This window comes from Rana temporaria, chromosome 9 (genome assembly GCF_905171775.1).
Source record: "Rana temporaria chromosome 9, aRanTem1.1, whole genome shotgun sequence".
In the NCBI taxonomy this organism is placed as follows: domain Eukaryota; kingdom Metazoa; phylum Chordata; class Amphibia; order Anura; family Ranidae; genus Rana; species Rana temporaria.
This window is the reverse complement of record NC_053497.1, coordinates 22,672,870-22,691,849: the sequence shown is the minus strand read 5'-3', so window position 1 is coordinate 22,691,849 and position 18,980 is coordinate 22,672,870. Positions and strand designations below refer to the sequence as shown.

General features: G+C 46.9%; 1 protein-coding gene across 2 annotated transcripts in view; it reads right to left on the bottom strand.

Moving 5' to 3' along the window:
- The window catches only part of LOC120913185, a 161,596-nt gene extending 149,438 nt beyond the window's left edge, over nt 1-12,158 (bottom strand). The window contains exons 1-2 of one of the 2 annotated variants that reach the window (XM_040322956.1): nt 11,798-12,158; nt 4,944-4,996 (exon numbers count right to left, since the gene is read on the bottom strand). In XM_040322956.1, coding sequence (XP_040178890.1) covers nt 4,944-4,989 — 46 coding nt within the window. In that variant the 5' untranslated portion in view covers nt 4,990-4,996; nt 11,798-12,158. Of the gene's footprint in view, nt 1-4,943; nt 5,300-11,797 lie in introns of those variants that run through there. The other variant, XM_040322957.1, reaches the window with a different exon arrangement.
- Between the last annotated feature and the right edge of the window lie 6,822 nt (nt 12,159-18,980).

The following is an 18,980-nucleotide window of genomic DNA, read 5'->3' as shown; positions in this document are numbered from 1 at the left end:
AACCTGCCTGCAACCATCCAGATCCAACGCTATTTAGTAGAGCCAGCAGCATTACTGGAAGGGTGTCATTCTGGTCACCCCTGTAAAGAGGGCATTCTTTCCACTTACCACCACCAATGTAAGAGACAGACTAATCTTATCAGGGGTTCCCTGAGACCTCAAAATTATTTCAAGGGTTGGTCTGGGTTAAAAAGGTTGATGAACAGTTTAGGACCAGCAGTCATGTCATCAAGATAATGAGGTGGCAGAGGTGGCAAGACTGTTTATCAGCAGTCCTTCAAATTCTGGGGAAGAAGCAACCATTTTAATATTTTTTTTCATGGTTGTGTCATCTTGCCCACTCCAACAGGTGTCAGAGTTTCAAGAAAACCCAACCTTCCAAATAAGGGAATATTAAAACACAGCCCTCTCTTAAAGCCACAAAGCAATATTAAGTCTAAGTATTGCAATGCATATAAAGTGTCATAGCTAGGGCTATACAAATCAGTTTTTTAAATATACACTATATTGACAAATGTATTGGGACACCTGCCTTTACACATACAAACTATGATGGCATCCCAGTCTTATTCCGTAGGGTTTAATATTGAGTTGGCCCATCCCACTGGTGCGCATTTATGTTGGAACAGGAAGGGGCCATCCCCAAACTTTTCCCACAAAGTTGGGAGCATGAAATTTTCCAAAATGTCTTGGTATTCTGACACCTTAAGAGTTCCTTTCACTGGAACTAAATGTGGCCAAACCCAACCCCAAAAAAAACAACCCCACACTATAATCCCCCTCCACCAAATGATTTGGACCAGTGCACAAAGCAAGGTTAATAAAGACATGGATGAGCGAGTTTGTGGTGGGGAAACTTGACTGACCTGCACAGAGTCCTGACCTCAACACGATAGAACACCTTTGGGATGAATTAGAGCATAGATTTTGAGCCAGACCTTCTTGTCCACATGAGTGCCTGACCTCACAAATGCACTTCTGAAAGAATGGTCAAACATTCCCAAAGACACCCTCCTAAACCTTGACGACAGCCTAAATAAAGAAGTTGAAGCCGTTATAGCTGCAAAGGGTGGGTTAACTCAATATTGAACCCTACGGACAAAGACTGGGATGCCATTAAAAAGTTCATGTGCGTGTAATGGCAGGCATCCAAATACTTTTGGCAATATAGTGTATACTTTGGATGCACTACTGCAGTTTTGGGATGGGCCTGCAAAAAAATAAAAAAAGTAAAAAAGAAGATAATTCATTCATTAAAGCGGAGGTTCACCCGCACATGACCCTTTTTCCCCTTAGATGGATGCTCGTTTTGTCTAGGGGAATCGGCTAGTTGTTTTAAAATATGATCCGTACTTACCGTTTACGAGATGCATCTTCTCCGCCGCTTCCGGGTATGGGCTGCGGGACTGGGCGTTCCTTCTTGATTGACAGTCTTCCGACGGTCGCATCCATCGCGCCACGATGTTCCGAAAGAAGCCGAACGTCGGTGCGCAGGCGCAGTATACAGCCGCACCGACGTTCGGCTTCTTTCGGCTACTAGTGACGCGATGGATGCGACCGTCTGAAGCCTCTCGGAAGACTGTCAATCAAGAAGGAACGCCCAGTCCCGAAGACCCATACCCGGAAGCGACGGAGAAGATGCATCTCGAAAACGGTAAGTACGGCTCATATTTTAAAACTAGCCGATTCCCCTAGACAAAACGAGCATCCATCTAAGGGGAAAAGATAAAAAAATATATAATTGGGTGAACTCCCGCTTTAATCTCACAGCACAGGATGGTGTGCTTTAAGGACTTAATTAAGCTTTTTAAATTGCTTTCTGTGCCAGACAGGCTTTGCCTAGACTTCTGCCCAAACTGGTGAATGGTACAACCCACCATCATCAAGAGTTCAATTACAGGGCCTCAGTGGCCTGAAGAGGTTTTTGGGCCAGGACCATTGTAAGGCCAAGGTGGGGGTTTAGCACCCTGTGCACCAACTTAAACAGCAAGTGAAGATCCTGAGAGTCCCCAGGCACACAAACTAATCTGAATATGAAGGGCTCGCTCAAACCATATGCAGTGACCTGCGTTTGTCTACACTGGATCAACACAGGTCACTGTGGTATTCGTGAGGTGTTCGCATGTAATCACACATGGAGTGATTACCTGTGGTTAGGAACAGATTATTACTCCTTGACACAATGTCAGATGCTGTACAGCTACCTTCTGATCCATTAGACAATATTGCCTTGTACTTTGTTTTTCATAAACCTTGAACTGTTTGTTTCTGCCATTAACTTCCTGATTTGAGTCATGTCTCAGAACTTCCTGTTTGCCAGATAATTGTGCTCTCTCCAGCCAATATCTCACTCTGATCACTACTGCTACCGTCCGTATCTTTGCTACAACTCGTAACCGACTTTGGCTTTATGGACTATGCTTTTGCTTGATCCCTACCTGCTACATCTGTTACTGGACCTGGCCTGCTCGCCTTCTGGTGGGGAGATCCTGAGGATTGCGGCCTGGTAATAACACACAGAAAAACCCATATCCACCATCATGAGCTCTGGAAAAAACTGCTTAGTACTTCACACTTCGGGTGAGCTCCACACTTCGGGTGAGCCCTTGTCATCCACCAGGGTGGGCTGCTTCTGTACTTATCAGGCTGGTTGGTGGGTGCTTTTCTACTGCTACTTGCCTCCGAGACAGGCTGAGTGGTGTCAACTAACTGCTTACATCTGTAAATCCAGGTGTAGAAATTCACTGGATTCCTGCCCCAGCATCACAGAAATCCAATCAGAATCAGGCCTAAATTGCAATAGGAAGCATAATGAGAGGAAGAGAAGGTAATGTAACAGAACGTCCCACACTCCGCTTGAGTGCTTCCGTCATATACCGCTTCCTATCAGTCTGGATATAGATATCAGATATTCCAGCTGCTCTCAAGCACACAACGAGATGAGACTTGGTTGTCTGCTGAACATGGAGTGTAGAATACAACCTTATATACAGTTTAAAGAGGAGGTAACCAGAACATAAATTAACATGAGCTAATTAATCATTTACCCAGACTAGGCGACTCATAGATATGACCTTTCAGGGTAGACGTCACGTCTCCTCGCTCACCTGCTATACAATACACATTATCATAAGTGTAAACACATGACATCTTCACACAATAGCAGGGTCAATTAGCACAGAGAACAGACAGATGGCTGGAGGGGATGGCATTAGCATCTCCTTACACTGTATGTCCCAACAGTATGAATCAATCAGTCACTCTAATGGCATATACAGGGTCCCAGGCATTCAGCTCACAAAGAGCACTGTTCCCCCAAATGCCAGGGCCCATGATCGCAAGGCAAGAGGCTAGCATTCAGTCCCCTCCAAAAAACTCTGTCCCGGGTGAGTCTGTCACAGGCAACATGCTCTTGCATACAGAGAAGTACCAAGTATTTCTAAGTGTAGTAGAAATGGGCAGTGGAGAAATGGCAAGAAAGAAATTATAAGTAGCAAAGAAAGTGGGATCCAAAAGTGTAGCATCACCCAAAAGGGAATTTCTGCTTTTCCACATCCACCCGCCTCTTTTGGACAAAACATTTTTTTGAGGGGGTTCCTAGTTTTGATAGGTACCTGCTCCCACTTTGGCTCAGATCACTTAGGTCAGGGGTTCCCAACCTTTTGAAGAGCGAGGGATACTTAACCGACTTAGTAACCGGTCACGGGCCACAATGAGCGAAGCGGGTGGATGACGGGTCCATGTCCATATGCAAAGCAGACAAGGACACAGCCTGCTCTACTCTATGGGCCCTCCGATCTGGTCCGCCCAGAGGGAAGGGGACTGATCCCCTTCTGTTTTTTAGCAGATCGGATTGGAGGTAGGGGGGTGTAAAAGGACAAGTCAGCTTACATCTGCTGCATCATAGGGATGACCATTTGACTGGGTCCACCTAAAAAATGGACAGGCGAACCCGATCAGCCCGATCGTGCGAAAGGGGCCTAAGACTGCTTTCACACTGATGCAATAAGGTTTACCCGCACCAGGGGTGCAGTGTGGCTTTCCTGCATTTTCCATTGAATTCTATTATAGCCTGCAGGTGTGGTGCAATTTCTGAAAGCACAACCAAACTCCTGAGGGCTGGTGAGTGATTCACAATCAGAAGACTGGGAGAGGCATGCCTGAGAGGACTGTGAGAAAGCAGTCTGGGATGGGTGCAGAACCAGAGGAGAGGACTGTGGAAGTATGGGCAAGAGAGTGAGGCAGCTGCAGTCAGAAGGGCTGGCAGGGCCTGAAGAGGTGGGGCTGGGAGCAGTAGCCACATGTAGGACAACTAGCACCAAGGACGGTCACATTTTTTTGCTACACCATAGGGATCTTAGGTCCCTACCCGTAAAAAGGAACTTGCAAGGCCTGGCTGGGCCAGCATCAGGCTTAGGCCAGCAGGGACGCATTTGTTGGTTTGTCCCCTATATTTATACATCGATATTATTTAATGTAGTTGCACAGTGGTTTACCGGTTGGGAAGCGGGCTGTGAAGCCGCAAGGAGTCAAAGCCGGCTTCACACACTAAACATGGTGGCACCAGGGACTCGAAGACTGGCAAAGAACCAGCCCAGGTGAGGACCCTGCTGGATTCCTGGACAGGTAAAGGTCAGTATTTGTAGCTGCTGACTTTATAAAAAAAAAGGAGGGGCTGAAGATTCTCTTAATTGGGCAAAATGATAGGTTTGCTATGAATACAAACATCATATGTGTTGGTCATAGTTGATTTTGTTCTTGGAAACTACATTGTTATATCTATCTCTACTATAATTTAGAATATAAAAGAAAAAAAAATCAAGCTGGTTTTTAGCTATATATCCACCAGGTTTTACTTTCTGCATTTTAGCATAATCTATAACACATCACGTGGATGCAGAAATAGTTAATTAGCTTTTAATATGTGAAATTTGACAAATTACCTTCAGAAGATGATTCATCGCAATGACCAACCGCTGCATCCTCCATGTCTCCCCTAGAAGAAAGGTACACTCCCTTAAAACTGTTAATGACAATCACCTGTTAGTTACACAGATGTTTTCCCTGAAGCATTACTTTAACAGTTGATTTATTTTACATGGTGCAAAAGGGCAACGTGTTTTGTTCCCTTGACTAATTAGGCTCCCACCTTTAAATTCAGCACTTTCAGATCCTGAGCAAAAGGTCTACCAACAGATCTATAAATACTGTAAATAGTAATTGGACTTTCAATTTGCAGGACAAAACCCCAGAGAACACCCAACTTACCAACCAGTCTGCTTATCAACCAAATGAACCTGCCCAACAGTATGCAAATAAAGACAGGGGTTTAGTTGCACACATTTGCAAACACATGCGTAAGCTGCAGGGCACCGTCATGGCACCCTGTATTACCTGCAGTCCTAACCCTTGTAAATATACGGGTCTCCAACAGTGGGAGCACAAGCGTTCTAATTCGGTTAGTAAGCAGACTGGTTGGTGAGTTGAGCTGGGAATTTTCTCTGGTTTTGTCTAGCATCCGTTGCCCTTCCATGTGCTCCTTGCTTTGAAGGCCAGCTATAGATGGGGCAGGGGCCATATTGTTTGTTACTGGTGTAAATATTGGTGAGAGGACACACTGGGCACCTTTGCTGCCATTGTGCTATCTGCTGGGGTGTAGAGTTGCCACCTCATCCCTTTAAACCCAAACACATATGCACAGGTTCTGAGGCTAATTTAATGCAGCCAAGTGAGTTTAATTACCAACTTAATCAACCACAGAACCTGTGTAGTTCATATGTGTTCGGATTAAAAGGGATGAGGTGGCAACCCTAGCTGGGTGTCCAATGTGCCCCTGTGCCTTTAAAGAGGACTGGGCCCACCTGCCCTCTACCTATACATTAGAACGCTTGTGCTCCCACTGTTGGAGACTCATACATTTACAAGGGTTAGGACTGCAGGCAATACAGGGTGCCGTGAAGGGACCCTGCAGCTTACGCATGTGTTTGCAAACGAAACCCCTGTTTTTAATGCATACTGTTAGACAGGTTAATTTGGTTGGTAAGCAGACTGGTTGGCGAGTTGAGCTGGGAATTTTCTCTGGTTTTGTCCTTAAAGCGGAGTTCCAGCCTTTTAGTGTTTATTAAAAGTCAGCAGCTACAAAAAGTGTATCTGCTGACTTTTAATAAACAGACACTTGCCTGCTCCACGGTCCAGCAATGCAGCCGCCCGGAACTCCGCTCCTCTCCCCCCCCCCCCCTCCGGCCAGCACCATCATTCTTAGTGTGGGCACCCGGCCGTGACAGTTTTCGGCTTCACGGCCGGGTACTCACTGCGCATGCGTGAGTCATGTTGTGCTCTAGGAGTGGACAGGCGATCTCCTGGGACCTGTCACGTGCCCCAGGAGATCGCCTAGAGGAAGGGGCCACCTAAGGCGAGAAGAGAAGTCGCCGAGGCACTCCCTGGGCGGAAGGAGGAAGTGGGACAGGAAGTCCCACTCCTACCGAAGCCCCCACTCCCCCCCCAAAAAAATGACATGCCAAATGTGGCATGTAAGGGGGCGAGGAGTGCTTAAAGCGGAAGTTCCACTTTTGGGTAGAACTCCGCTTTAATTCACAAGTGCCGAGGGTCATCTTAAAATGTTTTGGATGTCATGCATTCTATCATGCAGCACCCACAAACTTACTGCCATTTAGTGTCCAGGAAGCACCCTCTCTAGATATTTTTTAATCACAGACTCAGAACTTGTGACTCTAAAAGGTTCGTACACACGATACGAAAATCGGATGGAGAAATTTGTACGACGAGCTGTCTGCCGATTTGCGGATCGTTATGATGCTTTTGACAGGCGATTTCGCATTGTTGGCAGACAAAAGCTGGATGTGCAGACTATAAAAAAATTGTGAACTCAACGTCTGATTTTCAATTCATTAGTATGGTTTTCGTATGAAAAAAAAAAATCGTAAGAGCAAGACTACGCATGCTCAAAAATGAAAGAACACATACAAAACTATTCAAACATCTGACGTCACGTCTGACGTTGTATTCGGTCGTACGAGAATTTTCGTATGGTGAGCAACCTTTTCACTTACGACATGAGGCTAGCGTGCCACAAAAAAGGACGTTCGGTAATCTGAAAATCTAAGCGGGTGTACGAGGCTTAAAGGTTGTAATAATAATAAAAAAAAACACACACACACACACACACACAATACTTACCTGCTCTGTGCAATGATTTTGGAAGCCTCTTGCTATGGGGAGACTTAAGCAGGCTCACTCCCGAGCCGCACTCCTGTGAATGGACATTGTCCATTCACACATAGGACCATGGCTTGGCCCCGCCCCTCCTCATTAGCTCACTGACTGTGATTGACCGTGCCAATGGCTCCTGCTGCTCAGTGAGCCAAAGGGGAGAGAAAGACCCATGATCCTCATCGCTGGATAGAGATAGGGTTTAGGTAAGTATATGGGGGGGGGGGGGGGGCAGCTGCACCCAGAAGGTTTTATACCTTACAGTGATACTAAAGTCTTGTATTTCTGCTTCAAAAATAACAAACAAGTTATACTTATCTGCTCTGTGAAATGGTTTTGCACAGAGCAGCCCAGATCCTCCACTTCTTGGGTCCCTCTTCAGTGCTCCTGGCCCCTCCCTCCTGTCGAGTGCCCCCATAGCAAGTAGCCGAGTCACAGCTCCCTGTGTCCATTCAGACACAGAGCTGCAGTTCAGCCCTGCACCCACTCACTCCTGATTGGCGAACTGGCTTTGATTGACAACAGCGGGAGCCAATGGCCTCACTGCTTTCTCTCAGCCAATCAGGAGGGAGAGTGCCGAGTGGCTGAGGCACTCATGCACATCACTGGTTTGAGATGGAGCTCAGCTAAAGTATTAGGGGGGCAGAGGGGAGGCTACTACACACAGAAGGTATATTAACTTAATGCTTCAAGATAAAAAACCTTCTCACTTTACAACAACTTGTAACAACTGTGGCGGTGATGCGCTAGCGGTAAAGCTAGTTTTACTGGTGCTTTGCCGTCGATTTTTGACCGCTAGCGGGGTGCTTTTAACCCCTGCTAGCTGCCAAAGAAAGGGTTAAAAAAGCGCCCGTGTTGAGGCGCAGTCGAAGTGCTTTGCAGACGCTTCGGCAGTGTCGCCCATTAAATTTCAATGGGCAGGGCGTTTTGAGAGCGGTGTATACACTGCTTCCAAACCGTCGCAAAGATGCTGCTTGCAGGACTTTTTTTTACCATCTCGCAAGCACTCGGGCTCTCACACTGGGGAGGCATGAGAGGCGCTTTTCAGGTGCTTTAGTTTACAGGCACAATTTTTAGCACTAAAATGCCTGAAAAGCGCCTTCAGTGTGAAAGGGGTCCTAAAAAAACATTCGACACTTTAGAAACACTTTTAAGATTCATCCAGGTTAATAGCGACACTTGAAAAATCCTTCAATTCAAAGATCCCAACACAAATTTGATAAGTGCTTTGAGTCCCCAGGGAGGAAAGACTATAGAAATACTATTTTGAATTTCTTTCACTTTCTGTACCAGAGACAATGGAGAAGGTGGCAGCAGGGTCACAGACAGCAATAAAAACTTGAGAAAAGGATGTAGCCTTTCCCTACAATAACAAAAAAAAATGCCTTTACACAAAGTACAATTATGGTGCAGAATTGACAGCAAAAAATGTCAATGCCTGTAAATTTAGGTGTAAAGTGAGAACAAGACTACAAAAGATTTGTAAAAAAAACAACATATTATAACAATACTAAGCCCCCTCTCACACTGAAGGCGGTTTTCAGGCAATTTAGCACTAGCACTAGAAATAGTGCCTGTAAAGCACCTGAAAACCGCCTCCCACGTCTCCCCAGTGTGAAAGCCTGAGTGCTTTTACACTGGAGCGGTGCGCTTGCGAGACGTTACAAAGTCCTGCAAGCAGCATCTTTTGGGGCGGTTTGGAAGTGCTGTATACAACGCTCCTAAACCGTCCCTGCCCTGTCCCTGTTTCCAAAGCGCCTGAAAAGCGACTTGGTAGCGCTGCAACACGGCAGTTTTAACCCTTTCCTCTACCACTAGCGGCGGTTAAAAAAGGCCCACTAGTGGTCGAAAAAGCGCTGCTAAAACGACGATAAAATGACGCTAATCTAGCAGCGTTAATCCTGTGTGTACCCAGCTTTACCATCTGGATCACCGGGTGAAAATGAAGAAAGAAAATGCCTAAGTCGTGTGCGCCGTGCTCACTGGTACCCGCTGTGTTCTGGGTAAGGATGAGCTCTGGCGTGTTCGCATAGTACACGTGCAGAGCCCGCCAGGAAGTGTGCATGGCGCTGCGCTAATAACAGCCAGGGAGACATTTCACGATCCCTGCAGCCGAGCATCGGGACAATGTCTCCCTGGCTGTGATTAGCACAGCGCCGTGCTCACTTCCTGGCGGGCTCTGCACGTGTTCTATGCGAACACACCAGAGCTCATCCTTAGACCCCATTTACACCTGAGCGACAAAACGCCCGACGCCGGACACTTCTGTCGCTCGAGGGGAGAATTCCCATTGCTGTCTATGGAGATGGTTCACATCTCATAGACGCCGAACGCCTGTCGCCTGAAAAAAAGTCCCGGACCCTTTTTTTCAGGCGACATAGGTGTTTTCCCATTGACAGCAATGGGAAGACTTTGAGGAAAAAAAAAAAAAAAGTGAAAGTTTTGTACTCGCGGCAAAATACGCCGCTACACGCGATCGCGGCTGTCGCTCAGATGTGAATGCAGCCTTAGATCTGGGAGCTGTGTGTTTCCTAGAACCCAACGGGGGGGGGGGGGGTTAGGATCTGACATCCTGCCCGCAATCTGTGTGGCCCGGAAGTGGGTGCAAATACCTGTCTTTAGACAGGTATCTGCACCCCCCTCCCCCTGAAAGGTGTCAAATGTGACACCGGAGGGGGGGGGGGGTTCCGATGAGTGGACGTTCCACTTTAGGGTGGAGCTCCGCTTTAATCTGGATCACCGGGGTGAAAAAAGGAGAAGAAAAAAAAAGCCTTAAAAAATATATATATATATATATATATATATATATATATATATATATATATATATATATATATATATATATATATATATATATAAAAATAAATAAAAGCCTAAAAAAAAAATGCAGCCATCACATTGAAGGATTGATAAGCTGCAATGTAATACCATTTTTACTTTTAGGTTTAATACCACTTTAGATTTATTAAAATTACAATGCATTTAAAACAAGAGCAATGTTTGCTCGCAAAATAAAATAGATAGCTGGATTCAGAAAGATTTACGCCGGCGTATCAGTAGATACGCCGACGTAACTCTGAATCTACGCCGTCCTAAATTTAAGCGTATTCTGGAAACCAGATACGCTTAAATTAGGCCAAGATACGAACGGCGTAAGTCTCCTACGCCGTCATATCTTAAAGTGTAATTTTTTAGGCTGGCCGCTAGGTGGCGCTTCCGTTGAGTTCGGCGTAGAATATGTAAATGACTAGATAAGCCGATTCACGAACGTACGTGCGCCCGTCGCAGTAAAGATACGCCGTTTCCGTAAGAGATACGCCGCGTAAAGATAAAGCTGCCCCCTAGGTGGCGTAGCCAATGTTAAGCATGGCTGTCGTTCCCGCGTCGAAATTTGAAAATGTTACGTCGTTTGCGTAAGTCGTCCGTGAATGGGGCTCACGTCGAAAACCAATACGTCCTTGCGGCGTACTTTGGAGCAATGCACACTGGGATATGTACACGGACAGCGCATGCGCCGTTCGTAAAAAACGTCAAGTCACGAGTAATTTCCATAAAACACGCCCCCCCGATCCTCATTTGAATTAGACGCGCTTACGTCGGCCCCATTTACGCTACGCCGCCGTAAGTTAGGAGGCAAGTGCTTTGTGAATACAGCACTTGCCTCTCTTACTTGAAGCGGTGGTTCCCCTAAAAATAAACTTTTAACATTGCTTTTCCCACATTAATTACGATTAGAATCGGCTGGTTTTATTAAAAAAAAAAAAAAATGTCCGTACATACCGTTTGCTATATTCGTTCCCACCGCCACTTCCGGGTACGATGCTGGCGGTGGGCGTTCCTAATTGATGGACAGGCATCCGACCGACGCATACATCGCGTCACGAGATGCCGAAAGAAGCCGAACGTCGGTGCGGCTCTATACGGCGCATGCGCACCGACGTTCGGCTTCTTTCGGCATCTCGTGACGCGATGTATGCGTCGGTCGGATGCCTGTCCATCAATTAGGAACGCCCACCGCCAGCATCGTACCCGGAAGTGGCGGTGGGAACGAATATAGCAAACGGTATGTACGGACGTTTTTTTTTTTAATAAAACCAGCCGATTCTAATCGTAATTAATGTGGGAAAAGCAATGTTAAAAGTTTATTTTTAGGGGAACCACCGCTTTAAGGCGGCGTAGCGTAAACACGCTAGGCTACGCCGCCATACATTTGCGCGCCCCTACCTGAATCTACCTAAATGAAATCAGGCTTACACTAATAAAAAACATGACTGGTCAGGCGTGACTACATTGTATCTATACAGTTTGTGGAGTGTAATACAATTGTGATCACACATGCTTAGTAAATAGGTAAGTGTGCCTAGAGGTCACATGGTGGCTTTCTTTCCAGAAGAAGAAGCTTTTTCGGGGTGTAAATAATAACAAGCAGCGATGGGAATACGGAGACATGATCCCCAGCAGCACATAACAAAGCCTGTGTCTAATCATTGTGTTCTCTAAGCATTTGTGATTCCCTGACACTCCTAAATCATCACATGACAAGAAATGACAGTGTGGAGAAGATTACCTGCAATGATACAACAACCCTATATAGCCCCGGACGGTGCTGGGAAGGGAAGGCAAGTTTGAATGTTATCCTGCAGACGGGAAGTGTGAATGGAGGAGCATCATTTAGACGTAATAAGGGGGAGATCTCAATGCTGCGCCTGGGGTGGCGAGTTTATTGGATCGCCTTTCCCGGCAGCACTGAGGAGGTTTAGCAGGTTTCTCTGGCTCTGGGTGGAGGTGTCATCATGTTAGGATGCGTGTAGTTGTGTTTGTGTGACTCGGAGGATGTGAGAAATCTCCGCGGAATAAGATCTTATTTTTCCTGCACACCCGCCGCTCACAAGTCTATTGTTTCTGCAGCGAACGTTTCCTTCCTGGCCAAGCTCAGCCCTGCGCGTCACACAAGCCTGGACACGTGACCTGCACTGGAGGCCTCCAACACACAGCCAATCACCCCCCCCCCCCGCTCTCCTCTGCCAACACACTCTATTCATCATACATGCATGGGGGTTCATCATACATGCATGGGGGTTCATCATACATGGGGGGGTTCATCATGCATGCATGAGGGTTCATCATACATGCATGGGGGTTCATCATACATGCATGAGGGTTCATCATACATGCATATGTGGGTTCATCATACATGCATGGGGGTTCATCATACATGCATGGGGGCTCATCATACATGCATGGGGGCTCATCATACATGCATATGGGCTCATCATACATGCATGGGGGTTCATATTCCCTATTCATCATACATGCATGGGGGGGGGGTGACCTTCCCTATTCATCATACATGCATGGGGGTTCATCATACATGCATGGGGGGGGGGGTGACCTTCCCTAGGAAAGCAAATCTTCTGTGCAAGGCTCAGATAAACATCTCATCATTTTATAGTGCAACACAGGATTTTGGGGCTTTATATGGAATGTCTAATAACACTGTAAAGCAGAACTTAAAGCAGGCGAATTTAACCACTTCCCATCCGCATACCTCCCAACCAGTGGCGGCTGGTGCTTAACCATTTTTGGGGGGCGCAAACTATTCATCATACATGCATGGGGGTTCATCATACATGCATGGGGGCTCATCATACATGCATGGGGGTTTATCATACATGGGGGGGTGACCTTCCCTATTCATCATACATGCATGGGGGTTCATCATACATGCATGGGGGTTCATCATACATGCATGGGGGTTCATCATACATGCATGGGGGTTCATCATACATGCATATGGGGGGGGGGGACCTTCCCAAGGGAAGGCAAGGCTCAGATAAACATCTCATCATTTTATAGTGCAACACAGGATTTTGGGGGTTTATATGGAATGTCTAATAACACTGTAAAGCTGAACTTAAAGCAGGCAAATCTAACCACTTCCCATCCGCATACCTCCCAACCAGTGGCGGCTGGTGCTTAACCATTTTTGGGGGGCGCAAACGACAACAAAAAAAAAAAGAAAGAAAAAAATTGCAGCCTCACTGTGCCCATCAAATGCAGCCACTGTCAGGGCTGTGGAGTCGGAGTCGGGGGAAATTTTGGGTACCTGGAGTCGGAGTCGGCAAACAATGCACCGACTCCGACTCCTACTAAATTTAGATTGGAATAAAAAAAAAAAAAAGCAAGTTTAAATGTCCCAATTCACAAAAAGTTATAATTAATGACTTCTCTACTGTAAGAATAAAGACCAATGCATGCAGTGCCTCACATAACCGCAAAACGAACACGTTAAGTGACCGTGAAGAAGCATGCTTTTCATGTGCTTCACTATATGGCACGCAACGCACAATCAGGAGCGGCAATACTTTATACTTTCCATAGTGTTGTGTTCTGCTGTTACAGGGAACGCAGCGTCCATGTGTAACCTAGCCTCTCACTGATAAGGGATTAAATAAATATGTTTTTTGCAGGACTAGAGAGTAAGACACTTGTATAAGTGAAGGGAATGGAGGGCCAATAGTTCAAGACTGAAGCTGTAAACCATTGGAAAAACTGCTGTCATTTAGCTAAGGCTATAAAAACTTGTAAACTCCGATTGTTCGCTTAAACTTTAAACATGACTATGGGATTCTCCTAGGAAAATCATGTTTTAGAATAAAAAAACGTTGTTTTCATTGTGTTTGTCTTTTGCTTAAACTGTGCAATACAGTAGACCAGGGGTCTCAAAGTACCGGCCCGCGGACCGGTTTTAAATGGCCCGCAGGCAGGGCGTGTCCCGCGGAAGTGTAGATCGAGGTGCATGAAGAGTAGCGCAGGAAGCGTCTGTCATAAGTTCACTTGTCTCTCATGTCACACTGCTACTCCCCGGCAGCCCCTTCTCTCTTCTCGTCCATCCCCATTTGCTTGTGACATCATCTGAGATGGACGAGAAGAGAGGGGGGCTGCCGGGGAGTAGCACATCAGGGCACATGGCACATCAGGGTACATGGCACATGAAACAGCACATCAGGGTACAAAGCCCAGCACATCAGAGCACATGGCACATCAGGGTACAGGGCACATGAAACGGCACATCAGGGTACAGGGCACATGAAACAGCACATCAGGGTACAAAGCCCAGCACATCAGGGTACATGGGGTACCCTGATGTGCTGGGCTTTGTACCCTGATGTGCTGTTTCATGTGCCCTGTACCGTGATGTGCCATGTGCCCTGTCCTGATGTGCTGTGCCCTGATGTGCTCTCATGTGCCCCATGTTCCCTGATTGTGCCCTGATATGCTCTCATGTGCCCCATGTGCCCTGGTGTGCTCGTATGTGCCCCATGTGCCCTGGTGTGCTCTGATTGTGCCCCATGTGCCCTGATGTGCCATGTGCCCCATGTACCCTGATGTGCTGGGCTTTGTACCCTGATGTGCTGTTTCATGTGCCCTGTACCCTGATGTGCCATGTGCCCTGTCCTGATGTGCTGTGCCCTGATGTGCCATGTCCTGCACTGTGCCATGTGCCCTGTCCTGATATGCCCTGCCCTAATGTGCCGTGCACCCTGATGTGGCCTGTTGTGCTGTACCCCTATGTGCTGTGCTCTGATGTGCCCTGTACCCTGATGTGCTGGGCTTTGTACCCTGATGTGCGCTGTGCACTCATGTGTGCTGTGCCCTGTGCCCTAATGTGCTGTACCCTGATGGTGAGTGGTCATTGTGTAGTGTAGTGGTCAGTGTGCAGTGTAGTGGTCAGGGTTAATAATGCGTTCGCTGACACCAATACTGTTTTTGAAGTTTGAAAGTTTGCATGCGGCCCCCCATGGGATATGGAAACTTGTCTTGTGGCCCTCAGGGAATTTGAGTTTGAGACCCCTGCAGTAGACTGTTGGCTTCCCAGCCAGTAGTCCTGTGGTAGGTTGTGTTTCTTTCCCTCAAGGAATGTATAAAATACATTTGCATATTAATACAGAGGAGTCGGGGAGTCGGAGTCGGAAGTACATAAAACTGAGGAGTCGGAGTCAGAACATTTATCTACCGACTCCACAGCCCTGGCCACTGTGCCATGCCATCAAACGCAGCCACTGTGCCATGCCATCAAACGCAGCCACTGTGCCATGCCATCAAACGCAGCCACTGTGCCATGCCATCAAACGCAGCCACTATGCCATCAATTCGCACCACTGTGCCATGCCATCAAACGCAGTCACTGTGCCATGCCATCAAACGCAGCCACTGTGCCATGCCATCAAACGCAGCCACTGTGCCATCAATTGTCACCACTGTGCCATGCCATCAAACGAAGCCACTGTGGCATCAATTGTCACCACTGTGCCATGCCATCAAATGCAGCCACTGTTGAATCAATTATCACCACTGTGCCATGCCATCAAATGCAGTCACTATGCCATCAATTCGCACCACTGTGCCATGCCATCAAACACAGCCACTGTGCCCATCAATTGTCACCACTGTGCCATGCCATAAAACGCAGCCACTGTGCCATCAATTGTCACCACTGTGCCATGCCATAAAACGCAGCCACTGTGGCATCAATTGTCACCACTGTGCCATGCCATCAAATGCAGTCACTATGCCATCAATATCGCACCACTGTGCCATGCCATCAAACGCAGTCACTGTGCCATGCCATCAAATGCAGCCACTGTGCCATGCCATCAAATGCAGTCACTATGCCATCAATTCGCACCACTGTGCCATGCCATCAAACGCAGCCACTGTGCCATCAATTGTCACCACTGTGCCATGCCATCAAATGCAGTCACTGTGCCATCAATTCGCACCACTGTGCCATGCCATCAAACACAGTCACTGTGCCATCAATTATCACCACTGTGCCATGCCATCAAATGCAGTCACTATGCCATCAATTCGCACCACTGTGCCATGCCATCAAACGCAGTCACTGTGCCATGCCATCAAACGCAGCCACTGTGCCATGCCATCAAACGCAGCCACTATGCCATCAATTCGCACCACTGTGCCATGCCATCAAACGCAGTCACTGTGCCATGCCATCAAACGCAGCCACTGTGCCATGCCATCAAACGCAGCCACTGTGCCATCAATTGTCACCACTGTGCCATGCCATCAAACGCAGCCACTGTGGCATCAATTGTCACCACTGTGCCATGCCATCAAATGCAGCCACTGTTGAATCAATTATCACCACTGTGCCATGCCATCAAATGCAGTCACTATGCCATCAATTCGCACCACTGTGCCATGCCATCAAACACAGCCACTGTGCCCATCAATTGTCACCACTGTGCCATGCCATAAAACGCAGCCACTGTGCCATCAATTGTCACCACTGTGCCATGCCATAAAACGCAGCCACTGTGGCATCAATTGTCACCACTGTGCCATGCCATCAAATGCAGTCACTATGCCATCAATATCGCACCACTGTGCCATGCCATCAAACGCAGTCACTGTGCCATGCCATCAAATGCAGCCACTGTGCCATGCCATCAAATGCAGTCACTATGCCATCAATTCGCACCACTGTGCCATGCCATCAAACGCAGCCACTGTGCCATCAATTGTCACCACTGTGCCATGCCATCAAATGCAGTCACTGTGCCATCAATTCGCACCACTGTGCCATGCCATCAAACACAGTCACTGTGCCATCAATTATCACCACTGTGCCATGCCATCAAATGCAGTCACTATGCCATCAATTCGCACCACTGTGCCATGTCATCAAACGCAGTCACTGTGCCATCAATTATCACCACTGTGCCATGCCATCAAACGCAGCCACTCTGCCATCAATTCGCACCACTGTGCCATGCCATCAAACGCAGCCACTGTGCCATGCCATCAAACGCAGCCACTGTGGCATCAATTGTCACCACTGTGCCATGCCATCAAATGCAGCCACTGTGCCATCAATTATCACCACTGTGCCATGCCATCAAATGCAGTCACTATGCCATCAATATCGCACCACTGTGCCATGCCATCAAACGCAGCCACTGTGCCATCAATTGTCACCACTGTGCCATGCCATCAAACGCAGCCACTGTGCCCCTCAATTGTCGCCATTGTGCAAATTGTCACCACTGTGCCCTTTAATTGTCACCACTGTGCCCATTGTTGTCACTGTGCATGTCACTGTGCCCTTTAATTGTTGCCACTGTGCCCATTGTCACCACTGTGCCTATTGACGCCACTGTGCCCATTGACGCCACTGTGCCCTGTAAAATGCACTTACCTTTCTCTTTCCACGTCCCTCGATGTCTTCTCCAGCCTTGGTGACGCTTCAGCCAATCAGGTTACCGATAACTAGAATCGGTGAATCTGATTGGCTGAGACGGCCGTCAGTCTTATCCAAAGAAGCACCCCCCATACGTTCCAAGGATAAGCTTCCGGGAGACGAGGGCTGCACTGGCTCTGATAGGCACTTCCGCACAGCCAACCAGCTGCCGTTATTCAGGCGGTCGGCGCTCAAGTTCCGGCCATCTGAATAGACCAGCGGCAGCCGGCAACAATATCATACAATAACACCCTCTATAGACGGACCGCCACTGCTCCCAACTGTCCCTGATTTGGAGGGACTGTCCCTGATTTGGAGCAAAGTACCTCCCTCATTCCTCCTCATTTTGGTCTGATCCATATAGTTGTATATAAAATGCACTTTTTATCTATCAAAAGGTGTTTCCCAGAGCTAAACCTTTCATCTGATTTCTAAATTTCTGCATTTGTAAATTCCAAAAGCCAATATAAAGGAATAGTAGTGGTAAAAGAAGCAGTTGTGGGTTTAACCACTTGACCACCGCGCCTATTCTGGCACTGATGTAAAAATCAAAAAAATGTTGCTAGAAAATTAATCAGAACCCCAAACATTATAAATATATATTTTTTTTAGCAGGGAATAAAATGGCGGTCATTGCAACTTTTTTCTCGCACGGTATTTGCGCAATCATTTTTCAAACGCCTTTTTTTGGGAAAAAAAACTGTTTTGCGAATTAAAAAAATAACAAAACAGTAAAGTTAGCACAATTTTTTTGTAAAATGTGAAAGATGATGTTACGCCGAGTAAATAGATACCTTACATGTCATGCTTTATAATTGCGCACACTCATGGAATGGCACCAAACTTTGGTACTTAAAAATCTCCTTAGACGACGCTTTAATTTTTTTTTACAGGTTACTATTTTCGAGTTATAGAGGAGGTCTAGTGCTCTAACGCACGCGACGATACCTCACATGTGGGGTTTGAATGGCATTTACATATGTGCGTGGGACTTGCATGCATGTTCGCTTCTGACACTTTTTTTTACATTTTTTTTTTATCACTTTTATTCCTATTACAAGGAATGTAAACATCCCTTGTAATAGGAATCACTGTGACAGGTCCTCTTTATGGAGAGATGTGAGGTCAATAAGACCCCACATCTCTCCTCCAGGCTTACAAGCATGAGATCGTGAAAAAAAATTCACAGATCTCATGCCAAAAGCCGCGATTGCGGCTTTGTTTACTTCCGGGTACCGGGTGTGACGTCATAAAATCTGTTTCGTCAGATTAGGTGACCCGGCAGATTTTGTAATGGAAGAGACGCTCCAGCACCATCTTGGTACACCCCGCACTTGGCCGCAGTAAGACCCCATACACACTATTAGATTTTCTGCAGATTTTTGTCTTCAGATTTATCAAAACCATATAATATGAAGTCAAACCTTAAAGCGGGAGTTCACCCCCAAATCAACTTTCTGACATTAGTTCCAGTATACTGCTAACA